Source organism: Narcine bancroftii, chromosome 7 (genome assembly GCF_036971445.1).
Source record: "Narcine bancroftii isolate sNarBan1 chromosome 7, sNarBan1.hap1, whole genome shotgun sequence".
Classification (NCBI taxonomy): domain Eukaryota; kingdom Metazoa; phylum Chordata; class Chondrichthyes; order Torpediniformes; family Narcinidae; genus Narcine; species Narcine bancroftii.
This window is the reverse complement of record NC_091475.1, coordinates 28,954,380-28,972,044: the sequence shown is the minus strand read 5'-3', so window position 1 is coordinate 28,972,044 and position 17,665 is coordinate 28,954,380. Positions and strand designations below refer to the sequence as shown.

Genomic DNA, 17,665 nt, shown 5'->3' with positions numbered 1-17,665 from the left:
ATAATACTAAATATACAAAAGCAAGTTGAAATTTATCTAATCCCAGACCTTTCAGAGGTTGAAAACTACCCAATAAAAATACTGTTGGATCTAAAGGTATTTTAATCTTATACAGGTATTCCAGAAACGATTGTACTTTCTTCCAATATATATACACATGACCAAATCGCGTGAAGAAAAGTTCCAACAGTGTTACCACATTTAAAACACAAATCTGATTCATGAAAACCATATTTTTTTAGCTTTTCAGGTGTTAAGTATAATTGATGTAAAAAATTATAATTAATCATTGCATAACGTGCATTTATCAGTCTAGTTATACTATCATAACAAATATCTGACCAATCATCCTGATGATGTATTGGTGTACCTAACAAATCCAGCTCAATTACTTTTGCATTTGAAGGAGTGTTTGATGCAATATGGACGTCTTTCTGGATATAAAGTTAATTGGGAAAAAAGCAAAGTATTACTGGTGAGTGAAGGAGATTATTCATCTTATAAGAACATTCTTAATTTGAAATGGACGGATCGAATTAAGTATTTGGGTATAATCATGGATGTCAATTATCAATCTTTATATAAATTAAATTATGTTCTGTTAATAAAAAAAATTAAAACTGATTTGATTAAATGGAAAGATTTACCTATTAATTTATTGGGTAGAATAAATACAATTTTTCCATGTATACAATATTTATTTCAATCTATTCCGTATTGATTATATTTTTTTTCGAGATTTGAATAAAATGGTTAGGGAGTTTTTATGGAGAGGTAAATTTTCAAGAGTAGCCTTGAATAAATTAACTTGGAAATATGATCTGGGGGGACTATGTTTACCACATTTACGAAATTATTATGAAGCGACCCAACTTAAATTTATTAGTTAATTGATGGATTTGGAACAGCCCCCAAGTTGGGCCAAAACTGAGATGGCAAATACTTTTGAATTTGAAATACATCAATTTTTGTTTAGATGGAATGTAAATTTGTTACAGCAACATAATGTGCCTATACTAAAACATTTAATGAAGTTATGGACAAAAAAAAATAAAATGATAGGTTCTAGTGGTGAATTGTCGGCCTTGACTCCGTTGTATAATAATCAACTTATTTCTTTCTCAATACATAATCAAAGTTTATTACATTGGAGATTTAAAGGTGTGGAAAGTTTTGGAGATTGTTTTAAAGAAGGTAAATTTTTATCTTTTGATCAGATGAGGGACAGTTATGGTATTGATAAGAATTCTTTGTTTCTTTATTATCAAATTCGATCTTTGGTAAATCATGTGGTTGACTTTACCTGAAATGACTAAATTTGAGACTTTTCTTATGAAGGTACCAGAGAAGGGTTATATTTCAGTTATGTATCAAATATTACAGGATGGTATAGATAAAAAGGGTTGGGATAAATCTAAAGGTAAATGGGAAGCGGAGATTGGTTTTATTTTTTCCGAAGTGTATAATTCTTGATAAAAAAGATAAAACTCCTCATTGATTTCTTGAGGTTTATATGTAACTGCTAATTTTTTCCTTACCACATTTATTGTTCTAGATGCCTGCTCTGTCTTCAATTGCCAAGCTAATACCTTATGTGCATGTTCCCCAATTCAAAATAGCGTTGCTTAAACCTCTATTAACTTCTCATACTTATATGTTTGTAACCTCTGTATTAACTTCTCATACTTATATGTTTGTAAAGTATTATTTTGCAATTTCAATTTCATTCATTGAGCTTCTTTTTTTATCTTCAGTCGAGTTTCGTTGTAACTTCTTTTCTAAAGTATCAATCTCCTTTTCCAAATTAAGAGTTTCTGTAGTATGTTGTTTTTTTTAACTTTAGTAGAATAACTAATAATCTGCGCTCTTAAATAAGCCTTTAAAGCATCCCACAAAATAAATTTACTTTGTACTGAATTTTGTGTTGCAATTTTGCACATATGACAGTAATAATTTTCTGTCAATTTGCGTAATTATGACTATTGACACGGCCAATGCACCTTCAAATTCTGGACTAGCTGAAGAAGCCATTCTCAAAGAGGGCTACAGCACATTTAAGTAAAAGTCCTCTTTTCACTTTTGTAGTCTGTAGAAGAGAAGTACAAAAGAAACCAAAACTTGGCTGCTTCACAGGGAAGGGGCACTTATAAACCTTGCGCAGAGTTATAAGTGGGGTATAGCCAAAATAAGATACAGAATGGGTGAGTTAAAGTATACTGAAGGTGATGGGCACAACAGCTCAATTCTTTACATACAAGGTATTATCAAATTCTAAACTGGACTCCAGGCAGTCACTGAATAAAGCACTTAATAAGTAATTTTCTTGCTCTGTTGCTAATTTAGTTTTTAAATTAAACCCAGTTTGAATTATAATTTTAGAATTGCTTTGGGCCATTATTTTCATTTTGAATTTTTGGAGTCTTTATCACTTTATCTGATACATCAGATAACCATAGATTTTTCATAAAGTTATATCTTTGTTGGCTATTTTGTGATTCATTATATAATAGTTTTATTGAGAACCAGATTTTGTAGGAAAAAAAGCATTTACTCTGTTTGTTCCAGACTATTCCTTCAGAATCTAAATGCAACACTTAAAATTTTGCTTTCCATTGTAGGGAATAAAGAGTATATGGGAGTTCTGTGGCTGAAGGAAGTGACAGAAATGGAAAGGATAGAGGCTAAAAGTGAAATTAAAGATGAGAATTAAAATTTTTAACTTAGATAAGACAATTATAGAATACTGACGGTGGTGATGAATGTGCATGATTTGATACCGACCAGTGACAGCATTTTGAGTGACTCAAATTTGTGGGGAACCATCAAGAGACCATTAGGATAATCACATTACAATGTGGCTGAAGACTAATGAGACCAGATTCAGATTTAGGTATATGCCTGATATCACATATAATCCTGAGATTCTTTTTTCTGTGGGCAAGGCAGAATTACCAGTGCAAAAAAAACCTGCTCAAATAGGCTGAAGCAGAATTGGCACTGGAACATCATTAAAGATAACAGTCAGTATGTTGAATCAGAAAGCAAGTATTTAATTCAGTAAATTGCCAAGATTATAGACTCTAAATTCAGCCAAAAAAGGAATTGAAATTAGTATTGAAAATAAAGAACTTGTTGTGGGGGCCAAATGAATGGTATGAGTTTTTATAGAGTCACTTTTTGAATGGTATGGAATTTCAGTCGTTTACATAGGCTCTTGCATTGTGTTTAACTGTTTTTACTCTTTGCCCTCCACTATGCTTTTGTACTTTTCTGCATACCATGCTCAACTTGAATTATTGCTACACTGCTCCCTATACTGTTGTTTAATTGTTATTATTGCGCTACCTGCTGTATATGGGTTCTTTGTTCAGCAAGCAAAACAGTTTTTTTTTTGCTGTATCTTGTACATGTCACAGCAATATGAATAATTCATGAAACTGGTAAGTGTACATGAAATAACCAAAGCTAATTGGAATTTGCCTCCAGTTGATTGGAACAGATTAGAAGTGTGGCTGCAGCTGCTTTTTTAAAAAAAAAATCCCTCAGAAGCATTTTTGACCATTGTAAAGATGATAGGATACACAATATTTAGAGGGAGATCAGCTGAGATTTACTTGCACTTCTAAGGTTAAGAAGATTGCATAAACTAAACTTTCCTCTCCTCTGTCTGGAGAGTCTTAGATTGGGCAACAAAATTTAACAATTAGAACTTGGTCGCTAGCAAGACAATACTTACAAACAGTGATTGAAGATTAAAATGCTTCCATTGCAAATGGCTGTTGCTGCTTGGTCATTTGTTAGTGTGAAATATTATTTCACTGATTTTTGTTTAGTAAAGATATTCAAAGATGTGATTCATAAATTTGAAATGTTCTGAAGTCGGATCTGACAAGATTTTATTGAATGGGTTGATCAGGCTTAAGACATGTAATAGCTTACTTATACTGTAATTTTAATGGTCAACAATATTCTATTGCTCAGGCAAATTTCATGTTTTATCCAAGTTTTGCTAAATTTATATTTGTCGTCTTCTGTTCTGACAAAATTGTGTTGCCTTTCCTTTCTCTTTAATTATTATCAAGCATTAAACAATATTATTTAAATATGAATTGCTCTATTATGGTGCTACCAAACCACAGAACCATCCAACATTGCTCTTAGACAAAGTATAATGTTCCCATCTCCTGTACTTAAATCAGTTTAACTAAAACTGCTGCAGAACTGTTTTAAAGTCTCCCCCGTCATCGCCATTTTCACTATTGACTACACTTCTTCCCTATCCTCTGATTCCTCAAATTTAAAGTTTCTTTCTTTTCAATCTTTTTTATAAACATTTCATAATATACACAGCATAAGGAGAATAGAAATAACGCAATTTAAATGGTATGTCCAAGTCAACATAGTGTAAATATCATATAAATTCCAAAGAGTGAAAATGTGACATTAGAAATAATTCTAACAAATAAAACTGAGATAAGGAAATAATTATAATATATATTTTAAAAATCCCAACCAATCTATTAAAAAAACATAATAATATATTAAAAAACAACTGAGCAGCCTTTCCCAAGGATCTGTTGAATAGTTTAAAACATAGCTCTGGTCCACACCTACATATATCAAAAATGGTAAGAATTATATTACGTCTGGAAAGGAAGAGTTAATTCCCATGAAAGTAATCAATAAATGGTTTCCATGTTTCTTCAAATTTAATAGTTGTATCTAAAGTACAACTTCTGATTTTTTTTTAGATTTAAGAAAGACATAACACGAGAAAGCCATTGAAATAATGAAAAAGAATTAGTCTTTCCATTTAAGTAAAATAGTTCTTAGTCAATGAAGCCACATCAGTATTGCATCTATCACAAGTAGAGCTTGTATTAGGAAAGATGCGAGCTAGTTTATCTTTAGACATAATAAGCTCTGTGAACTATTTTAAACTGTATTAAAGAATGGTGTGCACAAAGTGAAGAAGTATTAATTAGTCTAGTAATTCTTCCCTGTGTTTAAGGAGGTAATATTAGTTTAAGTTCTGATTCCCATGTTTGTCGAATCTTATCCATGGGGACTGATCTCAGTCTTAAAAAAGATCAGGATCCATTTGACTGTGCATCTTATAGACTTGTATCACTTCTGAATGTTGACTCTAAAATTATTTTTAAGGTTTTAGCTAAGAGATTAGAAAATATTCTTCCTCAGATCAAACTAGATTCATTAAACAGCGATACTCACATTTTAATGTTCAAAGACTAGTGAATATCATCTATTCTGCTTCATCATGAGATTTCAGAATTTGTAGTATCATTAGATGCGGAGAAAGCTTTTGATAGAGTTGAAAGGAGAGACTTGTTTGAAATTTTGTAAAGGTTCAATTTTGGTTCTGGATTTAATTTCTGGATTAAGTTACTTTATTTTAAACCAACAGCAGTAGTTATTACTAATAATCAAAAATCTTTCCCATTGTTTTGAAGTACTAGGCAAGGCTGCCCTCAGCCCTTTACTTTTTAATCTGGCGCTGGAACCCATTACAATTGCTCTCTGAAATTCAAATGAAATTCAAGGTATTAATAGAGGAGATGAAGTACATAAACTCTCTCTCTCCTCTCCTCTCTCTCTCTCTCTCTCTCTCTCTCTCTCCCTCTCTCTCTATGCAAATGATCTTTTAGTCTATTGTCAGATCCTACTAATTCTATCCCTGCAATACTCTACTATAGGATTTTGGGAGTTTTTCTGGATATAAACTAAGTTTTCATAAAAGTGAATTATTCTCAATAAACTCACATGATCCTATTTATGATAACATGTCATATAAGATGAATAATTTACCGTATGTACTTTAAAATTTTGATCTTTTAAAAATCATTAGGAAATTTAAAAATTTTAAACTCTCATTCACTTCTTTAAATCATATCATGGGTTAATTTTGCATTATTTCTGCAGTCCTAAAACTCAGTCCATTTCCATCAGTTTTACACAAAGTGCATCTTCTATGATGCATTTTCTACATGGCAGGAATGTGATGGAATACTCTTCACTGAGTTCAACTCCCGACAAACTTTATTGTGATTCTTTCACAATGTTAAACACCCATTCCTTTTACCATCATTGCACTGTGGTAACTGGGTACCATCTACAAAATGCACAGCATTTACTTTTCTAGATTATTTCAAAAGCACCTTCCAAATCTGTGTCTTCAACTTCTATGGAGACGAAGATAGTAGTCACTTGGACACACCACTATCTGGTAGCTGTCTTCTGTGTGCATACCATGCTGACTTGGAGCTTTAAGGCATACCAAAAGTAGTTGGGCAATAAATGCTGTCCTTGTTTGCAATGTCAGGATCTCAAAGCGAGTAAATGTAAGAAGAAGGAAATCTAGAGATGCTATATATTCTTGGGCTTGCAAATCATATTTAAAATTGTGAGTAAACATTCATGTACAGTTGTTGAGATCATTTGTCATGTTAAAATTTCCTCATCACTAAATACAGTTGACGCATCAAAAAAAACTGATGATGATTCTCTCAAAGTGCTATAAAATAATAACTTTAGAACTTGAAGTGGACAATGTCATAGGAGAATTGCTTATTTGTATAATAAATACAATATGCAATCTATTAAGCTCAAAAATGTGCTGTAGTATTACACTACTTTGTTACTTTTGAAAATCACCTTGTAAGCATTTTAAAAGCAAAACTTATTAAACAATTTGAAGTTGGTTATAGATTGCTTTGCAAATGTTTCTAGAATAAAAATTAATAATTTTCAGATTTTACTGCTTTTTGAAGATTCTAAGTTAACAGGCATAGTGAGATTGGATATCTATGCAAATATACCTGTGAATATTAAGATAGTAATCATGTTTCACTCAGAGGAGAGATGAGACAATATAGCATTTGTACTTGCAAAAACATAGATCCATTGCATTGACAATCCAGTTTCATTTTTTGGATCAAACCTTGAACAGATACTTCCATATTCGGGTAGCCCAACAAAATTTATGTGTTTTTGCTGTCTTGGTAAAGTTTACTTCCTCTATATTTTCTCTCTCAACTTTAATTCTCTCTAGTGTAACAATGATTGTGGCAAGCAAGGTTGCACTTCACCATTCATGGGCAGAAACAAATATCTGAGTGGGCATTCCCAGCAAGGTGAAAATCTTCTAAATTCATGTTGAGAAAAAATGAAAGCTATAATTCATAATATTCATAATTCTAGTCTCGTTAAATAACAGGGTAAGATTTGGTAGTCTTAGCAAATACTTAACTGGAATGTTGAATTTTACACTGGGCATTTACACTGCCAGGATCAAAGTATTCCCTCATTTACATGTGCTGTTTTCATAAAATATTTTAACCTGTAATGAATTGGAAGAGCAAATAATAACATCTATTAAAGATTCCTCATTAGTCAATCCAGTTTACTTGGTGCTCAGATATAAATGAAAATAGTTTTTCAGGAATGGAAAGATAAATTAGTGGGTTATAACAAATTCATTTCTTTGTGCCAAGCAAGATAATGATCTCTATTAGAATTCTGCTATCATCTCTCCAGCAATTACTGAATTTGTGTGGTGAATGGTGTGACCATTGCTGCACGTATATGCTTCCCCAGGAAAGGAGTGTTAACTTTCAGCCATCTCATTTGCAAAGTATTGAATGTGGTTTGGCAAAGGAATGATTTGGGAGAAAGAAGTAGAAATAGGAGAAGAGTCAAATTAGTTGGACAATTGTTAAGTGTTTTAAATGCATGTGTTATTCTCAGTGGTAATTGGCTGCTGTATTAAAGTTTCCAAAGGTGCATATAGTTAAACTGTTTTGTCTGTTAAGATATTCATAACTTACAGATAATTTTTCAAAGGTGCTTACAGGTATTCCTTGACTTCTGTCCTACTTGAGTTATGTCCACCTGTACATGTGACCGATTTTTTTTTTAGTCTTTATTAAAACTACTTTACAAGTACATATTTTGTATTGAAAGTACTGTATACAGTGGTCCCCACTCCCGGCGGCAGCCCAAGGTCCCAAATTACAATTAATTCGCCGGTCTCAATTAAGGTTGTAAGTCGGGGATTACCTGTATTAAAAATATTTGTCATGCACACAAGAGAAGTTGTATAATTAATTTTGAAAGCACTTCAAGAATTGCTTTTATCCATATTTAAAATACATTGAGAATGTGATAAAATTATTCAATTTTTTTTGCTCTCAACTCTCAGCCTTTGCCCTAAAATTTTACTTAAACTGCTTTTTTGGTACAATGAGATAATTCATCAAACTAATATGTACATATGGTAAATTATTCATTGTAATTTTTACAAAACAAACATGACAATTTCAATGTAATTTGATGTGTGCCATTTACAGATTAATTTATTATATAAAGTGATTATGTTTATGATTTTATCTTCATCCATCCTTTATAGAGGAAAATAATTTTAGTTCGACACTGCATCATGGAAGATATTTGGGATCTTAAATTCAGTCTCATGATAGGAGAAAACTAGTCTATTGCAAAGCTCAATGGGCAACATGAATGTTGTTCAATTTGCAAGGAATTTGCTAATTTTGATAACTTTCGGAAGTATTCTATTTTGTGCTGCGTCTGAAAACATTTGAGAATGTTCAAACATTTTTTTAAAAGCATAATTTTAAAAACTAGATTTTGCTGGAGTCAAAGTGTAACATTTGGTTTATTTTCCATCTCGAGCTAAATGCAGAACACAGTGATGGGAATTAAATATAATGTGAAATCTTTCTTTAAATCAGCAAGTCTCCTCCCCTTGTTCCATGTTTTCTGTGGAACTCAGCTTTTAGTCTGTTCAATTGACATTGTCAATGCTATCACAAAGAAACTAAGGAAGTGTTCAAAAAGCATCTTACATTCTTGTATGTTCATGGCTCCAGCTCCAAGAACAGAAGTTGTAAAAGTTTGTTGTTGTGAGTTTTAGGGTTCTTTCAGCTTGCTTTAGACAGTTTTTCTTTCTTCCCACCCCTCACAACTGCAGAGAAAGTACCGTGCTGCAAAGGAAGCCTACGAACAACTTTTGCAAACGGAGAACCTTTCTGCACAAGTGAAAGCAAATATTTTGCAGCAACTGGGTAAGTGATCTTTTGGTTTCAAGTCCTTTTGTAATTAGAAATCAATACATTTATGTTATATCCATAGTATGAGCTGAAAGTATTATAAAATCTTCCATGTTGACAATAATATGCTATTCGTTAATCAGATGTGCTCTCTTCAAAAGAAAATAATTTATTTTAATTTTTACCCAACATTAGAATTTGCAATGCAACTTGAACTTTAAGGCTATTATTACTATCTGAGAATTTTCTATGTCATGCCAGTTGTGGGATCTGTAGCTTTCTTAAGCCTGCTTTTCTTGGAATTAAAAATAAAATCCATTTAAGGATGTAAAATTGTGAACTAAAAACAATATTGAACACTCATTTTATATATATTTGGCAGAGCCAGGACAACAAAACCATTTTGTAACCCTTTCCCTGGGCCTCTATATGACCATATCTGTCTTGTTCCACAACCTTAAATTGCAATTTAAGTGATTTACAGCCAGATCCATCTTAATTATACATCTAACTTGGATATCGCAAGGAGGAATCAATATGTTTTCATTTCAGTTAAATCTTCTTTCATTTGCAATATTATTTCAAATAAAAACTAAATGTTAAACTTCTGTTATAAATATTAGACTCCATACTTTGAGATTACTGTATGTTTGTACTGGAAATTTTTTCCTTTGGGAAAAACAATTATCAAATGATTTTGATTTGAGAAAATGTTTTCATGACATATATATTGCTGATATATATTGCTGATTTCTACATTGGAGATCTTAATTTAGCAAAATTACAACTGTAGTATATATTGAAGTTCATAGTTCATTTCAATATTATTCACATTTTCTAGCTTTGCTTTTGCTATTACAAAACCTCCTTAAAATAACAGTAACTTGGATTTTATTTTAAGAAAAGTGCTTATTACAAAAAGAAAACGTGTTTTCCATGAACGAATGTCTGTTCCACACAAATTTTCACATGTTGTGAGTGTTATGAGTATAGCGATTTTTGGGCTGACACCAATATTTATTTCAGGGCATTTTTCTGAGAATATTTGCTTCAGTTTTGAAATATGTAATGCAATATGTCATTATATTTTGGCTGTGCATGTTATATAAGTATGAGACATGAGAAAAATAAACCAATCTGGATTTAGCTTCACTGATGCTAGTTCTTGAATTATATTATGTGCTTAGTTTTATTTACTTCCAATGGAAGACAAATTATTTTCATTTATTCTACTGCATCAGCACATGCTTTAAAATTTAACACTGGAAGTTAATTATAATGCATTTTTAATTCTGAAACGATAACATACTTTTGTCTTTAGTTACAAGTTGTGGATTGATCAGAGTTTCCATTAGCTGGGAACTAATCACATCAGTGTTGTGTCCTGTCATAAATCTATTCACGTTGCTTCCTTCTGGAGTTGTTTTGCTGATCATCCCTGCCATGTTGCTATAGCAATTCCTTTGTTGACCTGTTACTACAGGTGCTAAAATCTGAGCTTCTCATTGAAGCTACATCTTCCAAAGGAACTTGGGAAATACTTTGTCTAGCTGCTGCCTACTTTCCCTACCCCCCCCCCTGTGTTTTAGCGACTGCCTCACAAGATGGGTTGTTTGTTAAACAGACCCCATTACAGAGTCTCTGGGAAGTATTAAAAAAAATCAAAATTGATATTCTTTCATGAAAGCAATTAATTTGTTCTCATGTACAACTAAATATGTTTTGTCTTTCCTGTCAGTTTTGCTTTCAAAATGATCGAGCCTTACTTAAAAAAACTTTTGAACTTCGCAGTAAGGGTTATTCTATCCCTGATGTATGTTTTGGTGGAGTAATAGAGATATGAAGTTTTAGGTGGAAGGATTTCATCATTTTTGCTCAGAATATAGTTGCACCAGAATATACTGTTCCTAATGATTAATAATATCTAAATACAGGATTCATAATTAAAATGTTTTCATCAAATGAGAGTTCCAAAAAGATTATATTTTTTGCCACTGCTTTGTTGTTTGTGAAACTTGCATCCTAATTTATACTGATTTGACTATTTTAAGGATGTCATTTCAACAACATTGATAAATATTGGGTAAATTTAAACATGGGGTAAATAATTAACTTTAATCTCTGGGAGTGGTCTTCTAATTTAGTTCAGATTCTAAAGGAAAGGGATCAGAATACTGGATGCCAAAGTAGATTTGGAGTAATTGTATCCTTTCTTCTTCCATTCCTTTTCCCATGGAAAACAAAAATTGCCATCGACATTGTTTCTTTTTACTGTATTCTTTGGTTACAGCCACCCATGAGAATCCTGGTTCTGGAAGTAGGATGAAACAAACGTGAAGTTGCACCTCCAACCTTTTGTGATGTGTGTGTGGGGGGATGGGAAGAAATAAACATTTACAAGTCTCAATTACAGTCAAATCTTCGAAAACTATAATTTTATGAAATGGCAAGGAATACCACATTTTTGTGAAGGATGGCCCATAGAGTAGAAATACTGAAGTGGTCTAAGCACATTAATTCACTTTTTCATTAGATTCATTTCAGTGTAGAACTTAAAGCAGCATGGTTGTACCAAATGTAGAGAATCTTGCTTAGATAATCTTCCCCATCTGAGTGCTGTGCAGTATGCCTTTCTGGAAAGCTCAGACACATTTCGTACTTTTATCTGCAAAATGGAGGACCTTTCAGATTTTGAAAGTGTTTGATAGTGTAAACTTAGAGGAAATGCTTCTAGCTGGGAGAAGATCAGAAATAAAATTTGGATGCTGAGTGCTCAGAGTTATTCGGACAGCTGGCCAGAAACTAAGTGAATGAGATGGGTGTAAAGAAGGAATGAATGGAGAAACTGAGATGTTTTTGGGCTGGGTGATATTAATTCCAAAGGGGAGGGCTCTGGCAGCTTGAAGGATATCAGAAGCAGCTTGAAGACTTCAGAACCATAAGCATTTAAATGTAGATGAATGCGAGAACAGAATGAGAGGACAGCTATTTCAATGGATGTTGGGTAAAGGATAATGAAATGCGAAGGTCATATTGAAATTAAAAATAAGGATGAGATTCTTAAAATTAATGCTGTGCTTAATTATGGACTAATGGGGAAATGTAAGATCAGCCAGCAGAGGAATGAATGGTGAATATGTGTGATTTTAAAATGCAGAAAGCTGACCTCTGTGTTGTTAAGTTTATAAAGGGGAGACAAAGTAAGGCTGGCCAGGAACTTGATGGACTTTGCATGAAGCACAGATACAAGAAGCTTCATGTAGTAATTGCAGTGAATGATTGTCAGACTTAAAATAAGATTCGAGCTTTGAAATTTTTTCATATATAGTCTTTAGAAAATAAACTTGACAAATTCTGAGCATGATTACAGCAGCGGAAGAACATCAGGAATTGCTGTGTGATGTTTCACTGAGACATGGCTGAATGAAAGCAATCTGGACACAGCACTGCAGATACTGGTGTAAATTAAAAGCTTCATCATAAATTCATCATGGTGCACAAACATAACAGTTATGTTCTAGTCCGCTCCCCTAACCTGGAATAATTGGCAATCAATTATCGTTGATTTTATCTACCGAGTGAGTTCTCTGCCATCATCCTGGTTGCTGTGCACTTTCTGTACCTCATCCCCAGATAACATCAAGCTGACACTGGAGGGCTGAGCACTGCAATCAGCAGCCATGAGACAGCACACTCTGATGCCTTACTGATCATTGTAAGGCCAGGCTGAAGAAGTCTCTGACAAACTACCATCCACATAATATCTGGAAGACCAGAGGAACCAACATACTTGACCAGTGATTCATCACCCTCAAGAACCCTTGCAGCAGATCCTTGACTTTGGAAGTCCACAGTCAGTGCAGATCGGTAACAACATCTCACTGACGATCAACAGAGGCGTACCTCAATGATTCATGCTTAGCCCACTTCTCTACGCCCATGACTATATAGCCAGGCACAATTCAAATGTCATCTTCAAGTTTTCAGATAACACCACAGTTGTCAGCAGAAGCACAGACAGCAATGAGAAAGTGTACAAGAGTGATACAGATCAGCTAGTTGAGTGGTGTCACAACAACACCCTTGCGCTTAACGTTTGTGGACTTCAGGGAGGGGAAATGAGGAGAACACAAACCAGCCCTCATTGAGGGGTCACCAGTGGAGAGGGTCATGATCTTCAAATTCCTCGGTTTCAACATCTCTGAAGAACTATCCTGGGGGCATCTTGATGATGCAATCAAAAAGAAGACACAACAGCAGCTATATTCGTTAGAGGTTTGAGATTTGGTATGTCACAAAAAAATTCTTGCAAATTTCCAAAGGTGTACTGTGGGGAGCATTTTGATTGGCATCTCCATACCAATCATTGATGTAACCAATGCTTAGGTCCTGAAAATGTTCCAGTAGGTTGTAAGCGCTACCAGCGCCTTCATGGGAATTAATCTTCACTCCATTAAGGACAGCTACAAGATGTATTTACAAGAAAGCAGAAGCCTGAAGACACACACCTAACATTGCAAGAACAGTTTCTTCCCTTCTGCCATTGGATTTCTTAACAGACAATGAAGCTTTGGACACTACCCCTCTTTTACTCTTTTTTCTTGTGCATTAATTATTTAATTTTTAAATCTTGTATTTACAGAATTGTAATTTATAGCAATTTTGTACCTGTAATGCATGATACTCCCGCTGTAAAACATCAAATTTCATGATACACGATCATGATTCTGAATTATAGGGCTGCCAAAAAGGAACTTAAGGGCCTTACGACAGCTAAAAGGGAGGACGGGGAGTCCTTGACAAGCAAGATTAAGGAAAATTTTTAGGCATCTTACACCTTAAAAAAAGGTGGATGACTGGATTGAGGGTAGGACACTCGGGGATAGAGGGAGGAACATGTGCATGGAGGTGGGGGAGGTCCATAATGAATACTTGCCTTCAGTGTTCACTTGGGTGAGGGACTTTAAAATATGAGGTCATCTTAGAATAGGCATGTCAGTGTTTAAAAAAGAGAAAGTGTAAGAACTACTTAGAAGAATTTGGACTGGATGTACCCAAAGTTACTATGGGAAGAGATTTCTGGGGCATCTGGGATGATCTTTGCATTGAGGATTGAAGGATGACAAATGTAGTTTCCTTGTTCAGGAAAGGTAATCTGGATAATGCTGCTAATTATAGACCAGAGATTCTTATGTCAGTGGTGGGCAAGCTATTTGAGAGGATTCTTAGGGATAGGATTTATAGAATTTGAAGAAATAGTCTTATTAGTGTCACATACTCAGACAGCAGCAATAGAAATTAGCCAAGACAGTGTTATATTTAATTTTTTTCATTTTAATTTCCAATAATATAACATCCTACTTAACTTATCTAAATTTAACCCCCAATTATGCACGAATATACATATGTGAGTGTGGTTATGTGTCTGTGTGGCATATCCCCAACCATTATAGCTCAGGCATGATTCTGAAATGCAAGTTCAAAGTTGAGTCTCAGAAATCCAATGCTGATATGCAGGCTTTAAATTGATGCAAAGAAGTAGTCACGAAGTAGGTGGGAGAGACGAGGCGATGGACAGCTGTAAACTCACAAAATCCTTGTTGAGGCGCTTCCAGTGAAATGCCCTTTCAGACTAGCAGTAGTTAAAATCCCCTTTTCCTGGTGTGGGAGAAGTGAAACGAGTGACTTTCACAAAGCTTCCAGAAGCCTTTTATGGGTCAGTCCAAAGTGACCTTCATAATAGTCATGATCCAAACACAGTATTTCTTCTGCTTCCAGAACCCAAATACAGTTCAACAGTTCCTTTCAGAAGTGACTATTCCTTTGGCACAATGGGATTCAACAAGTTCACATTTTTCAAGATAAGATTCATTAAGTTCTCTTTGGCCACAATGGGATTTATCAAGTACCCTTTTGAAGTGACCTTTCCTTTGGCCACACAAAGCCACTTCAGCACACTATATTTCAAAGAGTTGTTGCACCTGTGCTGCTTCCTTAAAATGGCCCATGATCAAACAGTGTACTATTTCTTTATGTTGGTTACATGGTCTCTTCACCAGTGTTTTCTAGGGCCACTTTCTCTCTCTTCAGAAGTAGCGAATTTGAGTACATGCTATCTCCAGCCTGTCAGCCCATAGTCAATTTATAGCCCATAGTAGCTTTATTTGTTCTCAAAGTGACAGTCCCACGCAAATGAAAATGAACTGGGAAGACGTAATATTAGGGGTAATCAGCATGGCTTTGTGAGAGTCAGGTTATGCCTCATGGGCCAAATTGAGAATTTTGAGGGGTCAACAAAAAAAATTGATGAAATTAAGTGGTGGATATGGTATATATGGATTTTAGTAAGGTGCTTGATAAGGTCCTCCTTGGTAGACATCCAGAAAGCCATGAATGAAAGGATTCACGGAAACATTACTGCATGGATTCTTAATTAGCTTGCCCAAAGAAGGCATAGGATGGACTTGGATGGTGTGTATTCTGGCTGGATGGAATGACATCTGTCACAGATAAGTTTATATGGGTGTAAAAACCAGCTAACTGTCCTTAGATATATGGGTCCGATGGACCACCTTAAACTATATCAAAGAGTGTCGAGCATAAATTGAAGAAGTGTTAACTGGAGAATTTTCTCGCATGTCTCTTTAGGTAATGGTATCCGAAGTTCTCTTTTCTATTCATTCTTCATTTTATCAGCTATCACTGGACATATTTTCAGGATCAAATCATAAATTGTTGCTATGAATCTCTTCTGAAGGGGTCAGTAATTTCAGTCTGATGTGGCATCAGAAAAGTAGATAAAGTGACATTTAAAGTTAGCAGTTCCTGAAGTGGGTGAAAGAGACAGGGTGTAGAACATTGATTATTCATGAAACCTTTATTGAGATGCTTCAGAAAAATGTCCTTTTTAGACGAGTCCTTCTGCAATTAGAACCTTTTTCGTGGGTCACTCGAAGTAGAGTGCAGTATTTCTTCTGCCTCATCAAACAGATCAAACAATGCCATCTCCCTACTGGTCCTAAACTCCTCGCTAGTACCAGAAGGTAGACTTCCTTCACCCTTCTCTCTTTTATTCTCTAACTGAAGGTTTTCTAACTCAAACTGCCTTTGTCTTTCGGCTTCCTCCTTTTACTTTTTGGCTTCCTCTACCTCAAATCTCCTTTGTCTTTTGGCTTCCACCCCTGCCAACCTAGGTTTTGCTAATTCTAGCTCAGCCTCTCCCTCTCTTCTCTCTGTATTCGCTAATCTTAAGATTTTCTAATTCATTTTGTTCTCTCTCCGCCGCTGCAGATCAGTTTTTCTTTCTCAAACTCCAATTAAAGTTTTTCTAATTCAATCCAATTCCCTGGTGACCGCTGTTCACGGGATTCACTCTGAATAAATTGTTACCTCCTCCTTTCCAGACTTCCCTTCTCTTACATATTAGTGCCCTATAATTTCCTGAATCTCTGCCTTTTTCATCACTGGTTTTACCACTGCAAGTTCCAACATTTGTGTGATAGTCAACAACTCACTCTTTCTCGCCCCCTTCAAATCTGCAAAGGTGGATGATTCCATAAGCTTATCAATGTTCATCGCTGCTATCATTCCACACACAAGCCTTTAATTTAGCTTAAAAAATTCTAATCAGTCAAATTGAAAATTAATTGATCACTCGACTCCCAATTTGATGTGATCCCAGATGAGCCTCCAATTTTGTATGTACATGACAGCAGCGATTAAAAATTAGACCAGACGGTGTTATATTTAAAATAGTGTGGTGGCGGTGATCGAGCAAGTGAGAGCAACCAAAGGCCAGCAGCTTGCGTGGAGGCACTGGCCCCAACAAGCAAACCGGCTGGTGAATGGCAAGGGCAGCTTAAAAGCCAGCGACCCCAAAATGGTGCTGGCCTTGCTGCGCAGCCAACAGACAGGGACAGTGTGCGGGAAAGAAGGGCGTTGTTATGCAGTAAAATGCCCGCGCGTGGAAAACCCGCTTTTGTTATGTATGTTGTGACTTCAGCCAAGGAGGGCCACAGCAGGAACAATGCAAGTATAAAGGTCGGGCCTGAGCCCTAATAAAACTCTGAGCTTAACCTGACTACACTATGTGTATGTCTTCTTTCAAGTAGCGCATGGCTACAATAATATTTTTAATGATTAATCAACAATGTTATAACACCTACTCTAATTAACTTATCTAAACTTATATATACTTAACTATGTGTGAATATACTGGTGTGTGTAGAATATCCCAAGCCACTACAACTCATTACTTAATTCTCAGAAGGCAGTTCTATAAGTTCATTTTCAGAAATTCAATGACGACACGTGGGTTTGAAATTGGTGCGACACACAGGCCTTAAGTGGGTGTGACATGCAGGCCTTAAGATGAAGTTAGCAGTTCCTGAAGTAGGTGAAAGAAATTGTGGGCAGCAGAACGTTGATTACTCATGAAACCCATATTGAGGTGCTTCAGTGTCCTCTTTAGACAAGTGCCTTCTTCTGCAGTTACAACCCTTTTTGTGGGGCAGTCGAAGTAGAGTGTAGTATTTCTTCTGCAATTATAACCCTTTTTGTGGGTCAGTCAAAGTGGTCTC

General features: G+C 34.9%; 1 protein-coding gene across 9 annotated transcripts in view; it reads left to right on the top strand.

Moving 5' to 3' along the window:
• kdm6a (lysine (K)-specific demethylase 6A) overlaps positions 1-17,665 on the top strand; it is a 317,187-nt gene that overhangs the window by 231,804 nt on the left and 67,718 nt on the right. For 6 of the 9 annotated variants that reach the window (XM_069889290.1, XM_069889289.1, XM_069889295.1 and 3 more), the window contains 2 exons: positions 407-475; positions 9,008-9,101. In XM_069889290.1, the coding sequence (XP_069745391.1) occupies positions 407-475; positions 9,008-9,101 (163 nt within the window). The remainder of the gene's footprint in view (positions 1-406; positions 476-9,007; positions 9,102-17,665) is intronic. The other 3 variants (XM_069889297.1, XM_069889294.1, XM_069889293.1) reach the window with 1 other exon arrangement.